This window comes from Zingiber officinale, chromosome 2A, assembly GCF_018446385.1.
Source record: "Zingiber officinale cultivar Zhangliang chromosome 2A, Zo_v1.1, whole genome shotgun sequence".
Classification (NCBI taxonomy): domain Eukaryota; kingdom Viridiplantae; phylum Streptophyta; class Magnoliopsida; order Zingiberales; family Zingiberaceae; genus Zingiber; species Zingiber officinale.
In genome coordinates, this window is record NC_055988.1 from 154,841,660 (window position 1) to 154,861,343 (window position 19,684).

Below are 19,684 nucleotides of genomic sequence, written 5' to 3' on the forward strand. Positions count from 1 at the left end.
AAAAGAACACCATCTCTCACCAATGTCAACTATTCTCTCACAGTCCTAACTGAGGGTCGAGCACCAAAGGCAATAATACGAGAAGGTTGATGGTGGCAGCAAAGCAACAATGATATTAGGATGCGCGCACGCTCGTATGTAGAACTCACATCCTAGTGTTTAAATTTTTACTCTTCTTTTGATTTATCTATGTTCATATTGCTCCAATCTATTTGATAGATTCTCTTTCTAAAGCTAACATTTCAACTATTGAAGATTGATTCTCTTCCTTCAACAATGTTGAGTCTTCGTCGCCTTTAATTTTCTGGAGATCGCTTACATCCATATTGTAAAATATAACAATAAATAAAAATTTAATAATAAGGTTTAATAGCCGAATAATTTTATTGGAATTCTTAGGAATTTTTAGAAATTTTCTAAGAATTTTTCGAAACTCGTATGACGAATTTAAGGGGATCAATTATTAGATCACAGGAAAATCTATTTAAGCTACACATTTTAAATGAGGAAAAATTTTATTATTCTTCTCCCATCGTCGTGTCGTGCCCCATTTCTTCTCCCCTCTTCTCTTCCTCTTCGCTGCCGCCCCTTTCTCTCCCTCTCCCTCTCGTGACACTGAGCAACGTGGCGCCGGCCACTGCTTTACCTTCCCCAACCGTCGCCGCGCCGCCTTGTTCCTCCTCGCGTCTCTGCCCTAGAGCGATCGTCACCGATCCTCCCTTCCCTCTGTGTTGCCGCCGACCATCCATCTCCTCCTTTCCGATCAGCTAAGCGTCAACAGGAGCTTTGGTTTTGGAAGATCAACAGCAGCTGGTCTTCCAGCAGTTGTCTCCGGTAGTAGGGTAAGGGATCTTTGGTTTAGGGTAAGAAATGCTTGGCTTCAATCTGATTTCATATTGCAATTTTGAGATATTGAGGTTAGTTGTCTGATCCAGCCATTGTAGCTCCGGTTGTGAGCAACAGCACGACCGAATTAGCTTTGGTTGGCCGTGCTGTTAAGGAGGTTTTTCCAACAGTGGGCTGCTTCAGGAACAAACGGATTTGGGTAAGTTGTGCTTGTATTTATTAGGGTGAAATCGGTTTAACTCTAGTTGAGATGGGTAATCAGTAATCGTATTCGATTATAGTTATCCTAAATAGGTTTTGGTATGTGAATTTAGCTAAATAAAATATATACATATTGATTGATGCAGGACTCTGATTAGAGACGGGCGTCTCGACGTCGGATTGGTTTGATACGATCTCCATTTTTGAGGCGGGTACCATTAACTTATCTTTTGATATTGTCATTCTTATATGCTTAGTAGGTTATAACTTACAGTAATAGTTATGTTGATTTCTGTTTGGTATGTCATTACATGATACCTATTGCATGCTTTTTATCTGTTCTTATTTATGTTTTATACCCTCTTGATTATTGTCATGTGTATTTATGTTCATGGAGGTAGTGACATACCATGTCTTATTGTGTACCGGACTAGTTATTTGTCATACTATTTACCTTTTTGTACATACTTTATGGATGTGGATATGGTCAAGATTTACATGCTTAGTGTCATGCACCATCTTGCATGATTGCATGCTGAGCAATTGGTAGCTCCATTATTGTTGAGCTCATCGCCAGTTACATGGATCAGCACACACAACCACTCATGGGTTAGTGGTACATCAGGCAGGGTGTGTGGCAGTTTGCTCTGTCAGTGCTCCATTGGTCCACTCATGGATACCGTAACGCAGCGTGGTAGCACGACAGGGGTCCCTCCTCTGGATTGCCTCAGGGAGATGAGAGCATTGAGCTCCCCCACTTATGATTTGGGATAGGAGGATAGGTATACTCCGACAACATCCTGTCCACTCGGTCACTTATCAGGAGCAGTGATGGCAAAATGCACAGTTGTCATAACTTTACCCACTCGGTCTCACCATCATGTGTGAGATGGTTGACTGGCGTCAAGGTGACCAAGACATGTCATTTGCATCATATGCATAATTGCATTTATTGCTTGTATTTGCTGCACTATGTTTACTACATATTTGGTGGATGCATATGATTGACATGCATACATGTGACATTTTGTATTTGGTCTGACGACCCTTATTATCTTGATAGGAGGTCTCGGTGAGTACAGTTTCTCCCATTTCCTTCAGTTTTACATTTTTCATTATTCCAAGAGACTGTAAACATAACTGTTACTATTGATTATTTCTACTATACATGTCAGCTTGGGTATCCGCTGAGTGTTGGACTCACCCCGTTGATATATTTTTTATTTCAGGTTGATGATGTCAGGAGATTTCAGTCCCTAGTCCCCATCCTGAGTCACGACGATTTTCTATCTTTGAATTTTTGGTTTCCTTGTTATGTTTCTACATACTTATGATGTGTGGTTGTACTCGAGGATTTTTATATCGAGTTTTGGTCTACTACCTTTGTTTTTCTGTTGCGATGGTTTTCCGTTGTGGATTGTGTTTTCCTCAAGTAGTGGTATAGGTTTATTAAACTGCGTGGTTGTGAATTGTTGTGTAGTCGAAGGCTGAATTATATAAACTGCGTGGTTGTTTAAATATTTTATTGTATATGTTCCAGCAGTGTTGACCGAGGTTTGTGTAACCCTAAGGGCTTTGTAGATGAGTTCCATATTGTCACCCGTACAGAGGAGATGTTGTAGAAATTTTTTCGGACGGAGACTCCCCAGGACGTGACAGATATCATTTCCTGCCCCCATTTAATGGCAGGGGTAGGAGAAGTTGAATGAAAGCTGACACAAAGATGGTGAGAGGTTGGAGAGGCACAATGGTTGAACCTTTTCCCAAGATCAGCATGATCAAAAATGTCATCGACCTAAATTAGGCAATTTATGGAGTCATATTTTAAAAAAAACAAAACAAAACAAAATAAACTTCTTTCTCATTATTTCTTGAGTGTTGAACAGTCAGTCTAACAATATTCTCTGTTGGCACATTCAAAATTTTCAAGACCTGTAAGCTCAAAATTTATATTTGCCGTGCCTACAAAAGATGAAGGCAAACCATGTGTCCCATAAAATTATGGTGAAACCCCACCAAGATGTAATTGAAATTGAGAAGGAATTCGTAGGCTTGGAGTTCTAATATTCTTGTTCCAATTTTGCCAAGGTTCGACTGATCACAGAGCAAAGATAATCACATGTTGCACAACTGCATGATGCAAGCTCAATGAAACTCTGGCATCAAAGGCTCTCATCGCTCATTAATATCCATACACAAAGCAAATCCCGTTGTTTCAAATAAACTGGAGGTATTCAAAGAAAAATCACAACCTTAACCATCCAGATATATTGATAGATCTCGTGGCCAATACAACTATTGAAAATAATTTAGTTAATGCAGTCACAGACCACAACTTGGTGCATCACTAAAAACATCTCTCTTAAGTTGTCAGGCCGTCCGCAAAGGTGGAGAAACTAAAATAACTCCATCACCTCGAACAAAGAGAAATGGCACCGTTCGCCTGGTTGTCTGTTTTTAACAAAAAGGTAAAAAGTTAATTTTAAGGTTCATAGTGCCTTGGCCTCATCAAAAGTAACAGCATTTACGACACATAATAATGCAACATGGATTATTTCAGAAAGTCGAACCTACATGATCCATGACAGTCCAGAATTACTATGTATAATATACACTACAGACAGAAGAAGACAGAAGAGAAAACTAATAAAGGAATTATAATTAACTTGAGCAGTTGAACTTGTATTTCCAATTCAAAATTTGGCCTCCTGAATAAGAAGGCAGTTCTTTTATTTGGACTGGCTGTTGTATACATCTAGTCTTGAACACGAGTTGGTGTTCCAATTAGAAGAGCTGCTTGTTATGATGAAGCCACCGTTGAATAGAGTTTCTTATTCCTACAATTAGGAATAATTATGTGCCACACTATATGAATGGAACTTTGTATTCATAGAGATGCCAACCAATGTTTCAAGTGAGGAAATTGTAATGACCCAGTTTTCAGTTATGAGTATTTATGTATTTCCTCTACCCATATTTAATACCAATGTTCTAAATGCCTAAGCAGCCGCCAGCCACACCAGAAAGGTGGAAGGTGGCTAGCCTAGACGGCTTGGGCGCTGCTAGGCGCATCACGGTACACTACGTGTTTTGGGCTTTTAAATTTAAAAGTCTGATATCACTAAAGTCATAAATCATTAATTGATCTGCCTTTTCATTTTCTCACCGCCATGGAAGGTCTGCATCTTTGTCTTCTCACCGCGGCGGAAGGTCTGCATTCACCTATTCGTCTCTAACTGGTAAGTTTTTTTTTTAGTTTTCTGACATCCCGGATGTTGTGGGGCATCTCTAGCAGCGCCGGACGCGTCACAAGAGGAGTCTGCAGCCGCCAGAAGCATCACAGGACATGTCCGCAGCCACCGGAAGCATCGCAAGACACGTCCGGCGACATCGGACGCGTCTCGCGACAATTCCGACACCACCAGAAGCTTCACAGGACATCAACGGACTCGTCCGACGCCACTTCCAGTGCGGCCGAACGCCTCCCGTGACACGTCCGCAACCGCCGGTGGCATAGGGTTTACTCGAAGCTGCCAATCGATCCAGCTTTTCCCTAATCAATTGTCACGTCAGCATTCGACCGTTCACCTGCAAACAACTCTTTTTCCCCTAATCGATTAATGAACCATACCAATCGATTCGGCAAAGCCTTAATTGATTACCCAATCGATTCCCAATCTTTCTATTTCGTGTAAAACAGCTCCCAATCAATCACCTGATTGATTGGCTTTCGGCTGAATCGATTATTTAATCGATTCACCAACTTTTGTTTTTGTGAGGAACCTCCCAATTGATCAGCTATCTATTCTCGCGAAGAGGGCTTCTCAATCAAGCAGTCAATCGATCTAAGAATCTTCTGTTTTCGCGAAAAAGCCTAATTGATTCACTAAGCCTTTCGCGACAAACCTCCCAATCAATTGGGCACCTTCCCAATCGATTAGCCCAACCTTGTCTCACTTATCCAAGTCTAGTGTTCCCTTAGCCCAACAACTAATCAACCATGATCTGTCGGGTCTTCCCTTTTCTCGTGACTTTCATTTGTCTAACCTCTAGTTAGAACTTCTCTTTGCTAACTTGCAATCCTTCTTGATCCACTTAGACTTTCATTTGCCTAATTGCAGTTAGGGCTTCTATTGCCTAGCACCGCTAGGACTTTCACACCAAGTATCCGATTTTCCTTAACCTACTTGTATTTTCCGCATGTCAACCTTTCTGTTAGACTTCCCCTTGCTTAACACTCGAATTAGGACTTCACCATGCCTAACCTCCAATTAAGAATTTGTCAGTCAAGTCTCCAATCAACCTTGACATCATTGATTTCTCATTCATACATATTGTCCAAACATCAAAACTTAAGCTCAAGTCAACTCGAGCTTAGTCAACCTTGACCAAAAATAGATCGCGCTAACAATCTCCCCCTTTTCGATTGATAATATGTTTAAGTTAGGCAAACTCATTAGCCCAACTTTCATCTTCATCTCATATCAAAGCATAAATGAGAGTTTTTAACTTAAACCCCATGTTTTCTCCCCCTTTAACACTCATCAAAAACTCTCACCGAGAGTCGATTTATTCAAAGGGACCCAATAAAAGTCTCACACCTTTCATTGTATCCTATACTTAACCTTAAGCATATAATCCGTTACAATAAAGGTTTCAAACATTCATTTGTCTACTAATTCTTAAAAAAATTATGTCTTTTAGGAATACCTCTCCCTTAGAGCATACTTTAACTTCCATCATTACACCAAGAATAATTTTGAGTTCCTACATCTTAAGGAAAACTCAACACCAAGTCATGAGATTTAAACATTCAATCTTAAATCTAAACCTCCCTTTAACTCCACATATTTCACCATAAACCTCCCCCTTTTCATTTTCACCAAGAAAATTACCCTAATATACTTATAGAAATATTTTAGAGAGTTAGGGAATGTCAGGTTAACTAAACATGGGTTAATGCACTGAAAGCAGACTATTTCAGTCGAAAATAACATTGTCAATCGATTGGTTTCAGATACCAATCAATTACAGTCATGCTAATTGATTGGAGTTGGGTTCCAATCGATTATGCCCCTCTCAATCAATCAACTAATCCAGCGAGTTTCGGTGAGTCAAAAATCCATTATCAATTGATCACCCAATCGATTAAACCATGTCCGAAGAACTTGATCGATTTAAGTTTCTGATTTTCTAAATTCAATTTCATATTCAATTACAGAAACTCACAAATAATTCTACGATTTTCGAAAAGACAAAATGTTACGTAGACACTACTTATGTTGAGGAAAATAATTTTTTATGAAAACATATCTCATTTTCAAAGATTGACACAAAATTGGAAACTATTGAAACCTTAATGTTTCACTCTGAATTAGTGTCCACTTAATCAATGGTAACTCCTATCAAAAGATAGACTTCATCAAGATTTTCCAAAATGATTTTGAAATGATTTGAAAATAATTTTCTAACCATGATCTTTGGGCTAAATACACATGACTTGTATGCTTTTCCCAAGATTTAACTTTACATAATCATTTGTTTTGTGATACTAAAACTTAAATAGATGCACCAAATTAACATCTTAAATTTTGTTCATCTTATGAGCATCTCACTTATATCTAATGTGTCTCAAAAACACATTAAAGTCAAGTATATAGTCTTGTGAGATGTAGAATAGTTTTTCCCTAAAACTAAAAGATCATGCATATCTAACTAGGCAATTTAGCTTTGATCATCCTACCGAGGATGTCAATTAATGTAATTGTCCTTTATTGCAAGGAATTAAAAATAATACGTGATAATGATCATAACATACATTAAATATATATTTTCAAAAAGAAATCTATCATATCTTTGACCTAAATGATGTATAAATGATATGTATCATTTTCCATGCAAGATATATGAAATGATGACATGGCAAGTTTAGCATAAAAAAATACCTAGATTTTCTAAGTATCATTATTTAATAGCTAAGTTAAAAATAACCTAAGTTATCCTCATCTTCAAAAAAAAAATGTCAAAATCTCAACTTTACATTTCTTTGAATTCAATATTATTTGTGTCAATTTAATCAAGCTCAATTCTTCAAATTTTATTGACACTTTCTTACTCTTTTAAGAGAAAATCTACTTCTCATTTTTAAAGTGTCGCAATACCTTGAAAATTCCCGAAAGTGTCAACTTTACCGTGGTTGAGTTAATTACCCTTCCAATTAGAGTTGGCACACTCTAAACTCATCTAGGGTGAACACACTCATAAGAACCCAAAATCTATTGGCGCTCCTTGGATGTTCTAGGTATTTATTTGAGATAACTTTCCTTGATACCTTCCTAATGACTTTCCTTGATACCTTCCTAATGACTTTCCTAGACTTCTTCTAGAACACACACGTAAGAACTCAAAATCAATTAGTGCTCCTTGGATGTTCTAGGTATTCATTTGAGATAACTTCCCTAATACCTTCCTAATAACTTTCCTAGACTTCTTAGAAGTGTTAGTCACACTAATGTCCTCTAGGTCAACTCTTGGGATAACTTCCCACTTTCATAGGCTTCTTAAAAGCCTTAATCATGTTAGTCTTCTCAAGGTTAACTTTAGGATAACTTCCCTTGAAATCTTGACATGACTCCTAAACCTTAAGTTGGTTCCATAACTATATGGAACTCTATGGTATGAGAGCACATTCTCCTTGGCTTTTGGTTTGTATCACAAATCTCTCTGGCGATTGAAGAACTCGTCTATTTTGGCGTAGGTTTTGCTTCTTTGATCCTATAACTTTATTTGTCATTTTCTTAAGAGTTTTCTCTAATTTATCAAGTCTTGATGTTCTATCCTTAAACCTTCAAATTTGGATTTTTTTTTTTATTTTTGCCATAGATATGTCCTTTTAGGTATATATATAGATTATTTTGGTTTCTTACCTAAACCATTTTCTACCTTCCTATTCTTGGGTAAGATGGTTCTAGCATGAAATACTTTGTAATTTTCCCTAGGATGATTATGCTTCCTATTTTCATGGTAACATGTTCTAAAATCTTAAAATTTATTTCTAGCATGCTTGTTATATTGAAATGAAGAATTACCATTAACTAATGGTACCTTAATTCTACTTATAGAAGCTCCCTTTTGATTTGAGCTTCCTCCCTTGTTAAGCCTTCGCTTTGGACATTGATTCTAGTAATGCTCTTTAGTTGCATGTGAAGCATACAATGTGCTCCTTGCCTTTGCATATCAAGATTAAGGCTTCCTTTGGCTTCTCCCTTCAATTTGGGTGTCACTTGAATCTTCTTCTTCTCCAATTTAGAACACTTGCTCTTATAGTGTCTTTTTTCTCAACACTCAACAAATAATATAATTTTTACTTTTAATGTACAAAATTGATATACCTTCACAATTTATGCTTTCTTGACTTGCAGAGATGGCACCATCATCTTTCACATTGATTACGAATGATTAGGCTTCTTCTTGTTCTTGTCCCGATGTCAAAAATCTCTCCCCCTCAATCCTTGAGGTGGATGTTTCTTCAATTTCCTCCTCGGATATTAAGCACCTCTTAACCTCCAAATCCTCTTGTATTTGAAACAAAAAGTTTCTCTCTTTGTCTTTCTCGTTACATTCCATTGAAGATGGATCTTCATGGAATTAGTGTTCCATAATTTGTTTGCACTCTTGTAATCTCCTATTTTGCACAAGATATTGTTAGACAATAAATTACCTAAAATTTTAATTACCTTATCATTAGCCTCAGATTTTTTTAGTTGCTCCTTGGCTTGGTCCAATTGCTTTTATTGAGGAGCTTCCCTTTGCTATTCGTTGGAGTTTGAAATTCCTCTATTAGAACAAATCATTGCTCTATCTCCATCATGAAAAAATTTTCAACCCTTGATTTCCAAAGGTCGAAACTTACAATTCCGAATGGTGGAGGTGCTCTGATGTCGTATCTGAATCAATCTCTAAACTCCATTTTGAACTTGAATTCCCTTGATGATTAGTCTTTTAACTCGTTGAAATTAGGGCTTAAATCTTTAACTTCTTCTTCCTCTAGTTCTTTGTTCCTTTTAGCGATTAGTCCAAATAAGAAAGGTCTCGCTCTAATACCACTTGTTAGGACATGTAGAGAACTAGAAGGGGAGTGATTAACTTTAATCGCTTCGCTGATGATTTGTTATAGTGGAAAACTCGAAGCAATGTTAATACCTTCGTTTTACTTGGTATCCACCTCCTTGAGGTGAATAATCCAAAGATCCACTCCTCACACTCAGCTCCTTGAGGTGAATACCTCCTTGGAGGCAGAAAGCCTCATACAAGCACAAATACGAGAATACACCAAGAGAAGAAGCAAATACTGATCCTGTCCGAACCAGGCTCAATGGACGCTGGGGATGTGACGCTCCATGCTGGATCCTTGAGTGCTCCGGCGAACCTGCAACAAAACCGAGCCGGGGGGGGTGTCCCGGCGACGGCTCTCCGACGCTCAAGTTAGGCGAAGGAATAAGAAAGTGGCTGAGAAAATGGAGACTTGTGTACCTCTGGTTGAAGAAATGGAGGCCTTATATAGACCTCTCGAAGGAGCCTGGGCACACCAATCGAAGCGATCACCTGCTTTCGACCATGCCTAGGGGTGGGCTTGTCAGAAGGGCATCCATAAGACCATACTTCTACTTAATCACCGCTTTCGACCATGCCTAGGTGTGGGCCTCCCGGAAGGGCATCCATAAGACCATATTGCTCTGTATCAACCTTTCCGTGACGTGAAGGTGGGGCCTTTAATAGTGTCATCTTGCGTACAGTCTAATCATCACGCCTTTGCTGACATATCATATCCCGAGCCGAGCGAATAGCCGCTCGGCTCTGCTCCCTCACCACGATTCCGACCGAGCGGACACCCCGCCGGCCATTCTGTCCTCCCGACGGACACCTCCGCCGCCACTGGCCCGGTTCTTACCGCTGGCGTAAACCCAAACCTTTGGTGGGTAATCTCTTCACGGACGGAACCCCATCTCGGGTCCCCATTCTTACCGCGGATCACTTGCCTCCCTTCAAGTCTAGTCAAGGAGGAGTCCGACCGATCGTGTCCGAGCGGTCGCCGCCTTTATCGCCGACATCCTTGAGTCGCTCGCCCTCATGCAAATTTAGCCGGCTCTTCGCTTTGTATGCCTTGGCGCCCAACGTGGATGTTTGCTTGTCTAAATCCTCTCGAAAATCGTGCAAGTCTTTTTCATTAAGCCGAAGCATGCGCGGTATGGGCGCATTAATTGCGCTTGGTGACAGAGCGCCACGTGGCTTGTCTCTAGTGGCGGTGACGTTCCGTACGATGGGACGCCCTTTGTTTTGAAATAAACGGCTAGATGATAACCTCGTCTCTGGTGCCCTTCATCCGACGGACGAGGCTGAGCGGTTTCGATTGTATAAAGCCCTCGTTGTGGCCTTCACGCCGCACTTTCTGTTTCATCGCGCGTCCTCTGTGCCTGCTGCTAGCTTACTCCGGCGACTCCCAGTGCTTGCTTTCCGGTGGTTTTCGAGTTCCTGGGCTTCTTTCCTTTGATCTTCCCTAAGTAAGCTTCTTCTCTTCTCTCGTCCCCTTGCTTCCGAGTATTGCTAGGCTTCCTTCCCTTCTTTAGTCATGGCGAGCACTTCTGCACCCGCTACCGAGGTTTACGGTCCGTGGTATATGAGTATGGAGAGTAGGTTAGATGAGGAGCACGCCCGGTGCGTTGTTAGGACCTACGGGATCCCGCACGACCATGAAATAGTTATAGCCGGCTCGACCGACCGGCCCCATAACCCGCCGATCAGTACTATTTGTTTTTTTCTGGACCAATTCCAGGGCGGCCTTAGATTTCCTACTCATCCATTTATTTTGGAAGTTTGTAATTATTTCCGCATCCCGCTCGGCCAACTTGTGCCGAATTCCTTTAGGCTACTGAGCGAGATTGTCGTCCTCTTTAGGCTGCACAGTATCTCACTTGACCCCAGAATATTCCACTACTTCTTCTACCCCAAACAATCCGAGTTGGGTACTTTTATTTTCCAAAGTAGAATAGGCTTCAAATTTTTTGAGAACATGCCGACCTCCAACAAGCACTGGAGGGAGTTCTTCTTCTATATACGGCTTCCCGAGCGGCCAGATTCGAGACGAATGGCGGATCAGGCCGACCAAATGAGCTCAAATTGAATCTGTACAATCCTACCTTCATGCGGCAAATTGCTTGTCCGGTCAGCGGTACAAAATCGACCATTGCTTCTCAAGGGGTGTTGTACATTTTGGATTATCTCCCGTTCGGGTCAATCTCCCCACCGCACGGGTAAAGACTCTTTACTCCCTTCGCCTTTTTGTCTAACTGATTTTAATTTCTTCCACTGCAGCTGAAGTCATGTGGCGCCAAGGCTACCAATCATCTGAAATCAAGGCCGTGGAAATCGAGGCGGCTACGAAAAGAACTCACGAGCGGGTCTTATCCCCACCGCCCTGAGATACAGAGAGGGGACGCATCGCCAAACAGCAGTTACCCAACCCGCCTAACGGAGGTTGAGGCGGATCATGTTTCTCGGCCCCCGCCGAGCTGGGAGTCCCCCAGGTCGAGGATCCACCACTGGAACTTCGGCCGACCTCAGAGGGCGAACCGCAGCGCCGATCGAGATCGCTTCTCCAGATCGCACGCAGATCAGGACCCCGTGGCCTCGCCCACCGCATGCACCTCGGCTCTCCTCCGAGGACTCGTCGTCGCCACGACGGTCAAACTTCAACCATGGGGAGTCCCTGCCAGCGATCGGGCCGAGGAAGTGTTTACTACCACCCGACCATCAAGACTACCCTTCGATTCCCGTCGGAGGAATATTTATTGTCTGCCGATCGGCCATCAAGCCCCGTTCATGAAATAACCTCGACGGGTCCGCCCGCCAAACTTTTCGAGGACGCCCAGATTGGTGGCCTCACGACGCCCAAGCTCGGCGATAATCACACGCAGCAGCCACCGGTGGGTTCATTTTCTTCCCGCCACGCCACCTCTGTTCTGATTTTATTATTTCCCTTACAAGATCAATGAGCAATCTAGCAATGTGCTGGCCGAGCTGGAGGATCTTATGGAAAAGCTCCAAGTCTCGGGGTCCATCGGCCGAGCGGGAGAAACAAGCCCGCGAGGCCGAGCAGATGAAGGCCGCCGACCTGGCTTGAAGGCGTGGTGAAGAAGCGCGACGAAGACGTGAAGCGCGCCAGTGGCCGGAAGAAGAGGGCGATCGCGATCGGACAAGATGAAAGTTGAAGTCCGAGCCCTAGATCAGCGATCTAAGGAGCTAGAAGCCCAACTAACTACCGAACGGGATGGGCGCTCAGCTGAACGCACTAAAGCGGAGGTGGACCAGAAAGTTCTTCAAGATTCACTAATTGCCTCCCGGGCGGCGCTCAGAAAGTACAAGGAAGGGGAGCCGAGTCGTCTGGCTGCTGCACGTCAAGATTACCTCCGCTCGGAGAGGTTCGGCACGAAATTTGGCGGCAGCGTCTCTTCAACCTTTGCCGAGGCCGTTAAGGTCACTATGGCCTACTTAAAGAAGGGTGGCCACCTTCCTGCGGGAATGCACATTCTCGCCTCCGATCTGGCGGCCATGACAGACGACATTCCGGACAGTTTCTTCAACTTCGAAGACCCCGAGTGAATAGTGTTCCTCGTCTCTATCTTGTTTTTGCGTTTCTTACGCCCAGCGCAACTTTTTGTACTTGCCGTCCGGCATGCTTTCCCTTTAATGTAATTATGTCTTTGCTTGCGTCTTTCTGATCATTATCCATAATATTCTTCTGTTTGCTTAATGTTTATGCTTAGAGTCAGTCATGCTCTAAGTGTTCTTCGTCACGCAGCCAATCAGCTTAACCCATTAAACAAAGTCCGAGCGGGAGGGCCTACTCACTCTGCACGTATCTATCCTGTGTGAAGTCAACAAACGCCAAGTATCGAAGGATCAACGCCTGAGCGGGCCTTAATGTTTTAATACTTGTGGTTTCCGCGGTTTCTTATTCTCTGATATTCGTTCGTCCGCCCGGGGTATTTATAGTCGCCGGACCGACTCTCGATCTTTAACGACAGAGCTCGTCGGCGCGGATATTTATAGCCGGTCGGCGCGGCTCTCGATCTTTAACGACGGAGCTCGTCGGCGCGGATATTTATAGCCGGTCGGCGCGGCTCTCGATCTTTAACGACGGAGCTCGTCGGCGCGGATATTTAGTGATCCGGCGCTGAAATCTCTTCTCCTTTGTTTTACTGGCCGAGCGTCCGGCCGAACGTGAAGCTTATGTTGGGCTATGCTAGGGGAGACACCGGGCAGCTCATGCGTCGACCAAGCGAAGACGTCATGATGCATCTGGAGGCATTTGACCACTTCTTCTTTCTGTTCGTCCTCCAGGTCGGCGGCAATAAAGGTGGTAGCCTCCGATCGGCTCGGATGGATCTGAACCTCCTCCTTTTCATCATAAATTAAAGCAGGAGGTTTCTCGGTTATGGCGTGTACCTCGATCCGTGGAGCCTTTCGCGCGACGCTGGATTCGGCTCGGACCATTTCCACATAGCATTTCCGAGCGGCTAACTGATCTCCTCGTACTTCACCGATTTTGTCCTCGACCGGGAATTTGATCTTCTGATAGAACGTCGACACAGCAGCTCGGAATTCGCTTAACGCCGGTCGCCCCAGTATCACGTTGTAGGATGAAGGGGAGTCGACCACCACAAAGTTTGTTGTCCTCGTTCTCCGGAGCGGTTCTTCCCCTAAGGAGATAGCCAGTCTTACCTGTCCGACCGGAAGAACCTCATTGCCCGTAAACCCGTAGAGGGGGGTTGTCATGGGCAGCAGCTCGGCTTGATCGATTTGTAGTTGATCAAAGGCCTTTCTGAAGATGATGTTGACCGAGCTGCCAGTGTCAATGAAGATACGGTGGATGGTGTAGTTGGCTATCACCGCTTTGATGATAAGGGCATCCTCATGCGGCACTTCAACTCCCTCAAGATTCTTGGTCCCGAAACTGGTCTCGGGTCCGCTCGCCTTTTCTTGGCTGCAACCCACCTCATGGATTCTGAGCTGCCGGGCGCTTGCCTTTCTCGCCCTGTGTGAATCTCCTCCGGTCGGCCCACCCGTAATAATATTGATTTCTCCCCGGGATGTGTTGTTTCTGTTCTCTTCCCGAGCGGACTGCCTAGGTCGCTCATTGGACCTTCGAGAGCGATCTTCATGCCTTGGAGGAAAACGCTGTTCGGGAGATCTTCTATATGTTCGCCGACCGGACTCTTGATGTCGCTGCCATCGGCCGGGTGAAGGCGATCGACGAGGGCCACCCCGTCGTACGGAATGGGTGATTGAAGGCAGGCCCCGACAGTCGTCAGTATTATGGAAAGAGCAAAACATTGGGGTCCATACCCTCTTTTTCTTCATCTTAGACCGCTCGGCTGCTACCTCTTGGACCACCGGGGACTTCGCATGATGTGCCCGGGATGCCTCAACTCTTGGTCCTCTTGGTGGCTGATGGGCAGCGAGCTGCTTCCGTTCGGCATAGGCCGGACGTTCGGCATGAGTTTCCTTCTGTCGGGCAGTCTCCGCCTCTTCCACATTTATATACTCATTCGCCCGGTGTAGCATGTGGTCGTAGTCTCTGGGCGGTTTGCGAATGAGCGCGCGGAAGAAGTCCCCTTCCGCGAGGCCTTGCGTGAAGGCGTTTACCATTGTCTCCGAGGTGGCTGTGGGGATATCCATCGCTACCTGATTAAATCGCTGTATATACGCCCGGAGAGATTCTCTTGGTTCTTGTTTGATGGTAAACAGGTTGACGCTTGTCCTTTGATAACGTCGGCTGCTCGCAAAGTGATGAAGAAATGCCTTTCGGAACTCCTAGAAACTAGTGATAGAGTCGTCCAGCAGCCTCCGAAACCACCTATGTGCAGATTCCGATAGAGTGGTGAGAAATACCCGGCACTTTACGCCATCGGAGTACTGATGCAAGGTGGCGATGCTGTCGAACTTCCCCAAATGATCGTCGGGGTCGGTCGTCCCATTGTAAGCTCCGATCGGCGGTGGTGTATAGTATTTTGGTAACGGATCCCGATGTATGGCGTCGAGGCGCCGTGGTGAACACCTCGAGCGGTGCGTTAGCAGGGAGCTTGCCCATGATCGAACGGAGGCTCGTCGGATGAAGATCCTTGCTCCCGTGCGGGCGCGATTATGGGGAGTACGGAAGAGTGCCTCAGAACCCTCTGTTGAAACATATTCCGGCGGTGCACTTGCCTACCGCCGAGGTTGTTTCTTTGTCGCTCGCTCGACTGTGCTTTCTCCTTTGCGCCATTGTCTTAGCTGCCCTCGCCTCGACTATAGCGTCAAACTCTTCTTGTGAGAGTGCCACGGTATGTAGTCTTCCAGCCTCTCCGTCTCGGATGTAGGTGCGTTCACAGACGGCGCCAACTGAAACCTGAGCTCGATGGACGCTGGGATGTGGCGCTCCTGCTGGATCCTCGAGTGCTCCGAACTCGCCAAAACCGAGCGGGGGTGTCCGGCTGACGCCCTCCGACGCCAAGTTAGGCGAAGGAATAAGAAAGTGGCTGAGAAAATGGAGACTTGTGTACCTCTGGTTGAAGAAATGGAGGCCTTATATAGACCTCTCGAAGGAGCCTGGGCACACCAATCGAAGCGATCACCTGCTTTCGACCATGCCTAGGTGTGGGCCTGTCAGAAGGGCATCCATAAGACCATACTGTTGATACAATCACCTGCTTTCGACCATGCCTAGGTGTGGGCCTGTCAGAAGGGCATCCATAAGACCATACTGTTGATACAATCACCTGCTTTCGACCATGCCTAGGTGTGGGCCTGTCAGAAGGGCATCCATAAGACCATACTGCTACTGTATCAACCTTTCTGTGACGTGAAGGTGGGGCCTTTAATAGTGACATCTTGCGTACAGTCTAATCATCATGCCTTTGCTGACATATCATATCCCGAGCCGAGCGAATAGGCCGCTCGGCTAACCACTGTTCCCTCGCCACGATTCCGGCCGAGCGGACACCCCCGCTCGGCCATTCTGTCCTCGGCCGAGCGGACACCTCCGCTCGGCCACTCGGCTCCGGTTCTTCTGCTTTGGCGTCGGAAACCCAAACCTTTGGCTGGGTAATCTCTGGTTCCGCTCGGATGGGACCCCATCTGTGGGTCCCCCATTCTTACCAGATCCACTCCTCACACTCAGCTCCTTGAGGTGAATACCTCCTTGGAGGCAGAAAGCCTCATACAAGCACAAATACGAGAATACACCAAGAGAAGAAGCAAATACAAATCAAAATCAAAAATGATTTTACAATACTTGAATCTTGCTTTGCTTGCTTTCTTGCGTGAAAAATACTTATGGAAAATGTCACTTAATGCCTTGAAAATGCAACAACACTTATCTCCGAGAGCTCAAGAACTGGTAGTCAAGAATCGTGTTTCAATCCTTCGCAAAAAACCTTTTCTAGGATTTGCTCAACGCCGCCAATAGATCCAACGTTTCCCCAATCAATTGTCACGTCAGTATCCAATCGTTCACCTACAAAATGACTCTTTCAAACCCCGAATTGATTGGTGAGTCATACCAATCGATTCGACAAAATTTTAATTGATTACCCAATCGATTCCCAACCTTTCTATTTCGCAAAAATAGCTCTCAGTCGATTACCTAATCAATTGGCTTCCAGCTAAATCAATTACTTAATCGATTCACCAAGCTATGTTTTCACGAGGAACCTCCTATTCGATCAGCTTCTCCCAATCGATTCACCAAGCCTTTCATGACAAACCTCCCAATCGATTAGCCACCTTCCCAATCACTTGGCTTAGGACCAGCCCTAGCTCACTTATGCAAGTCTAAGGTTCCCTTAGCCTAGCATTTGATCAACCATGACCTGCCGAGACTTCTCATTGCCTAACATCCGGTCAACCTTGACCTGCTAAGACTTCTTTACCAAGTGTCCGGTCAACCCTTGACTAACTTGGACTTTCCCTTGCCTAGTTCACAACTAGGTTTGACAAGTCCCACTAGGACTTCACTTATGTCAAGTGTTTAGCTTCTAGCTAACCCACCTTCGACTTAACTTAGTTCCGAACTAAGTTTGCTTCCAACTCCACTTATGTGAAGCAAGTGGAGCGGATGAAAATCTATAATCCAAAGAAGCTCTAGAGTGAAAGAACTTCACAAGAATAATTTTGCATTCGAAGAAGAGGATCACAATGATAATATTAAGTTTGTCCGATGAAGAACAAATTGTTGAAAATTATGGAAAAGAAGTAGAATAAATATGTGATGTTTTATTGGTTGTGTAAATTTGAACTCATTTTAAATTTGATGCTATTGTGTTGGAATTATAGTATATGATTTATTATGTAATTTATGTTGATGATGTGGAATCCGCCTAGTGGAATTATTGTGTTGATATTGATTTCTCCACATATCCAACAGCATGTCTTGATTGACCACTGAAAGTTGAATTTGAACTGGCACCACTGGAATTGGAACTGGTACCGACATAGGATAAGAATAAACATACGTCCCTGAACTCTGATATGATGGATCACCATATGATGCATCAGAAGTAAATAAGAAGGTTGAGAGTATAATAAACTTCGATCAAAATCAATCTCAGATAAACTCTCTCGCATATCTTGATAATTATGAGCTTTCTTTTGTTTGTCACCCTTAAATCGATGTTGATGCTGAGTTTTAATAATTCTACCTCCATGATCATCATCTTGGGTTGTATGTGTGTAATCTTTCTCACATGTCCAAGGCTCCGGTACAGGAGTAGGGGGAACATAAGTGCTACAACCACCAGATGCATCACTACTGCCATCACTTCCATTAGTAATTGCACTGCTATTGACATCACTATCATCATTTCGAACTTCTCATCGGACTATAATGTCAGAAGGTGGTGATATTTCATCACTATCATCATATTCTTGCTCATCGATTGCATTGAGTGGTTTTAACTTTTCATTTCTATTTAGTAAAAATTGCAAGAGTTTTACCTTTGTCTTATCTACGGACTTTAGTTGAGTTTGAGGTTAAGATGTTTGAGAACGTCACGATCGTGATCCGGAAAATCGAAATTCTTGGTCAAAAACCTCATCATTATATTCTTCACTTGACATCTCCTCTAGCTTATATTTTTTCAATCTCTTGAGTAAGAAATTGAGATGGTTGTGGTGGATCTCTAGTTTCATCAAAGGATTGTCAGCCTCAACGGCGCTCCACCAATCAATCATTGGATCATTCTCAATTTGGACAAATCCAATATCAAATGGATCTACATCACTAAACTCTTGTTTTTCCTGTTCTTGTTCTTCGCTTTTAATTGAAGACACATATTATAATGAATGTAGACCATCTTCTCCAAGCAACAATAAGAAAGACAATTGCGTACTTTTGTATGAATGAGAGAAAGTTGACTCATTTCTTTCACAACCACTTGAAGACGTCTGTGAGAGAATTTGTACTTGCAATCTTTTTTAAATTTGGGGTTGATCCTCCATATTATAATCATCACTCAACTGTAAGATAAATAAGAATAAAATTAAAATAGTATTTATATTTGTTGATAATAATTAGTAAAAAAAATTTCTATATTTACTTGTATCCATTTTACATCTGCATGACATTGCAAAAGAATCGCTAAAAGAATCATATCCCTCTCGAAATAATCAACTTTCATTAATAGCCTCAACAGCTAATTCTCTATTTTTTTTTAATCTTGATATTACATTTCTGAGGGCTACTAATAGATCTTCATTTGTGGCAAGATTATAACAATATTGATATGTTGGATTGAGATAATAACCTAAAACAATTAAGCATATATAATTATTAATAACAATATTAAAAATTCTTTATCATAAAAAATACGCACCTGCCAAATAAATGTTTCCCCATTTGGTTGTCCCATCTTGTAGTGACTATATCAATATAATATTAAGGATTGATAATTGTAGACTCCTCTTAATTTCCTCTTTTGCTTCATGAATTAGACGGTAGACGTTACCCATTTATAGCTTCCTGTCCATATCGACTTTCCGTAGAACGACATACAAGGGTTCTACTACTATAAGAATATCTTAAATATAGTCCCAAAATCTAGCTGATATAATAATTTTTTATACCTCCCTTTGGTAGAACTAGAGTATCGAGAGGTTTCCCAATCTTTAAAAGTGAACATGGCCTTCAATCCGACTTTTTTCTGAAACAATGATTTTAATAGGAGAAAGTAAGTTACAAACCTAGTTGCTCCTGGTTGTAAAATCTCCCCATTAATAAATTTCCTCATTGATCCATGAACTTAATGATGATTATAAAGAAATTTTGTTAACAATTGACGTTTTTTTGCTACCTTCTTTACTATATTGAGTTTACAAATATCTGTCATCATCAAATCAATAGTGTGTTACACATGGTGTCCAAAATAATGTTCAATATTATTGCTCAAATGATTTTCCAGCCCTTTTGAAGTTGACATCATTGTTTGTAATTACCTACACTATATAATTTGCACCTATCTCTTGAACTACGTTATTCATTAAATGATATATATAAGATGCATCATGATAATCTGTAGTTACGTCAACATATTTATGAAAAATC

At 42.9% G+C, this 19,684-nt stretch overlaps 1 protein-coding gene across 1 annotated transcript in view; it reads right to left on the minus strand.

Moving 5' to 3' along the window:
* Positions 1-3,196: 3,196 nt before the first annotated feature.
* The window catches only part of LOC122042842 (sm-like protein LSM3A), a 32,489-nt gene continuing 16,001 nt past the window's right edge, over positions 3,197-19,684 (minus strand). Inside the window, exon 3 of the mRNA XM_042603174.1 lies at positions 3,197-3,498. Within this exon, the coding sequence (XP_042459108.1) occupies positions 3,418-3,498 (81 nt within the window). The 3' untranslated portion in view covers positions 3,197-3,417. The remainder of the gene's footprint in view (positions 3,499-19,684) is intronic.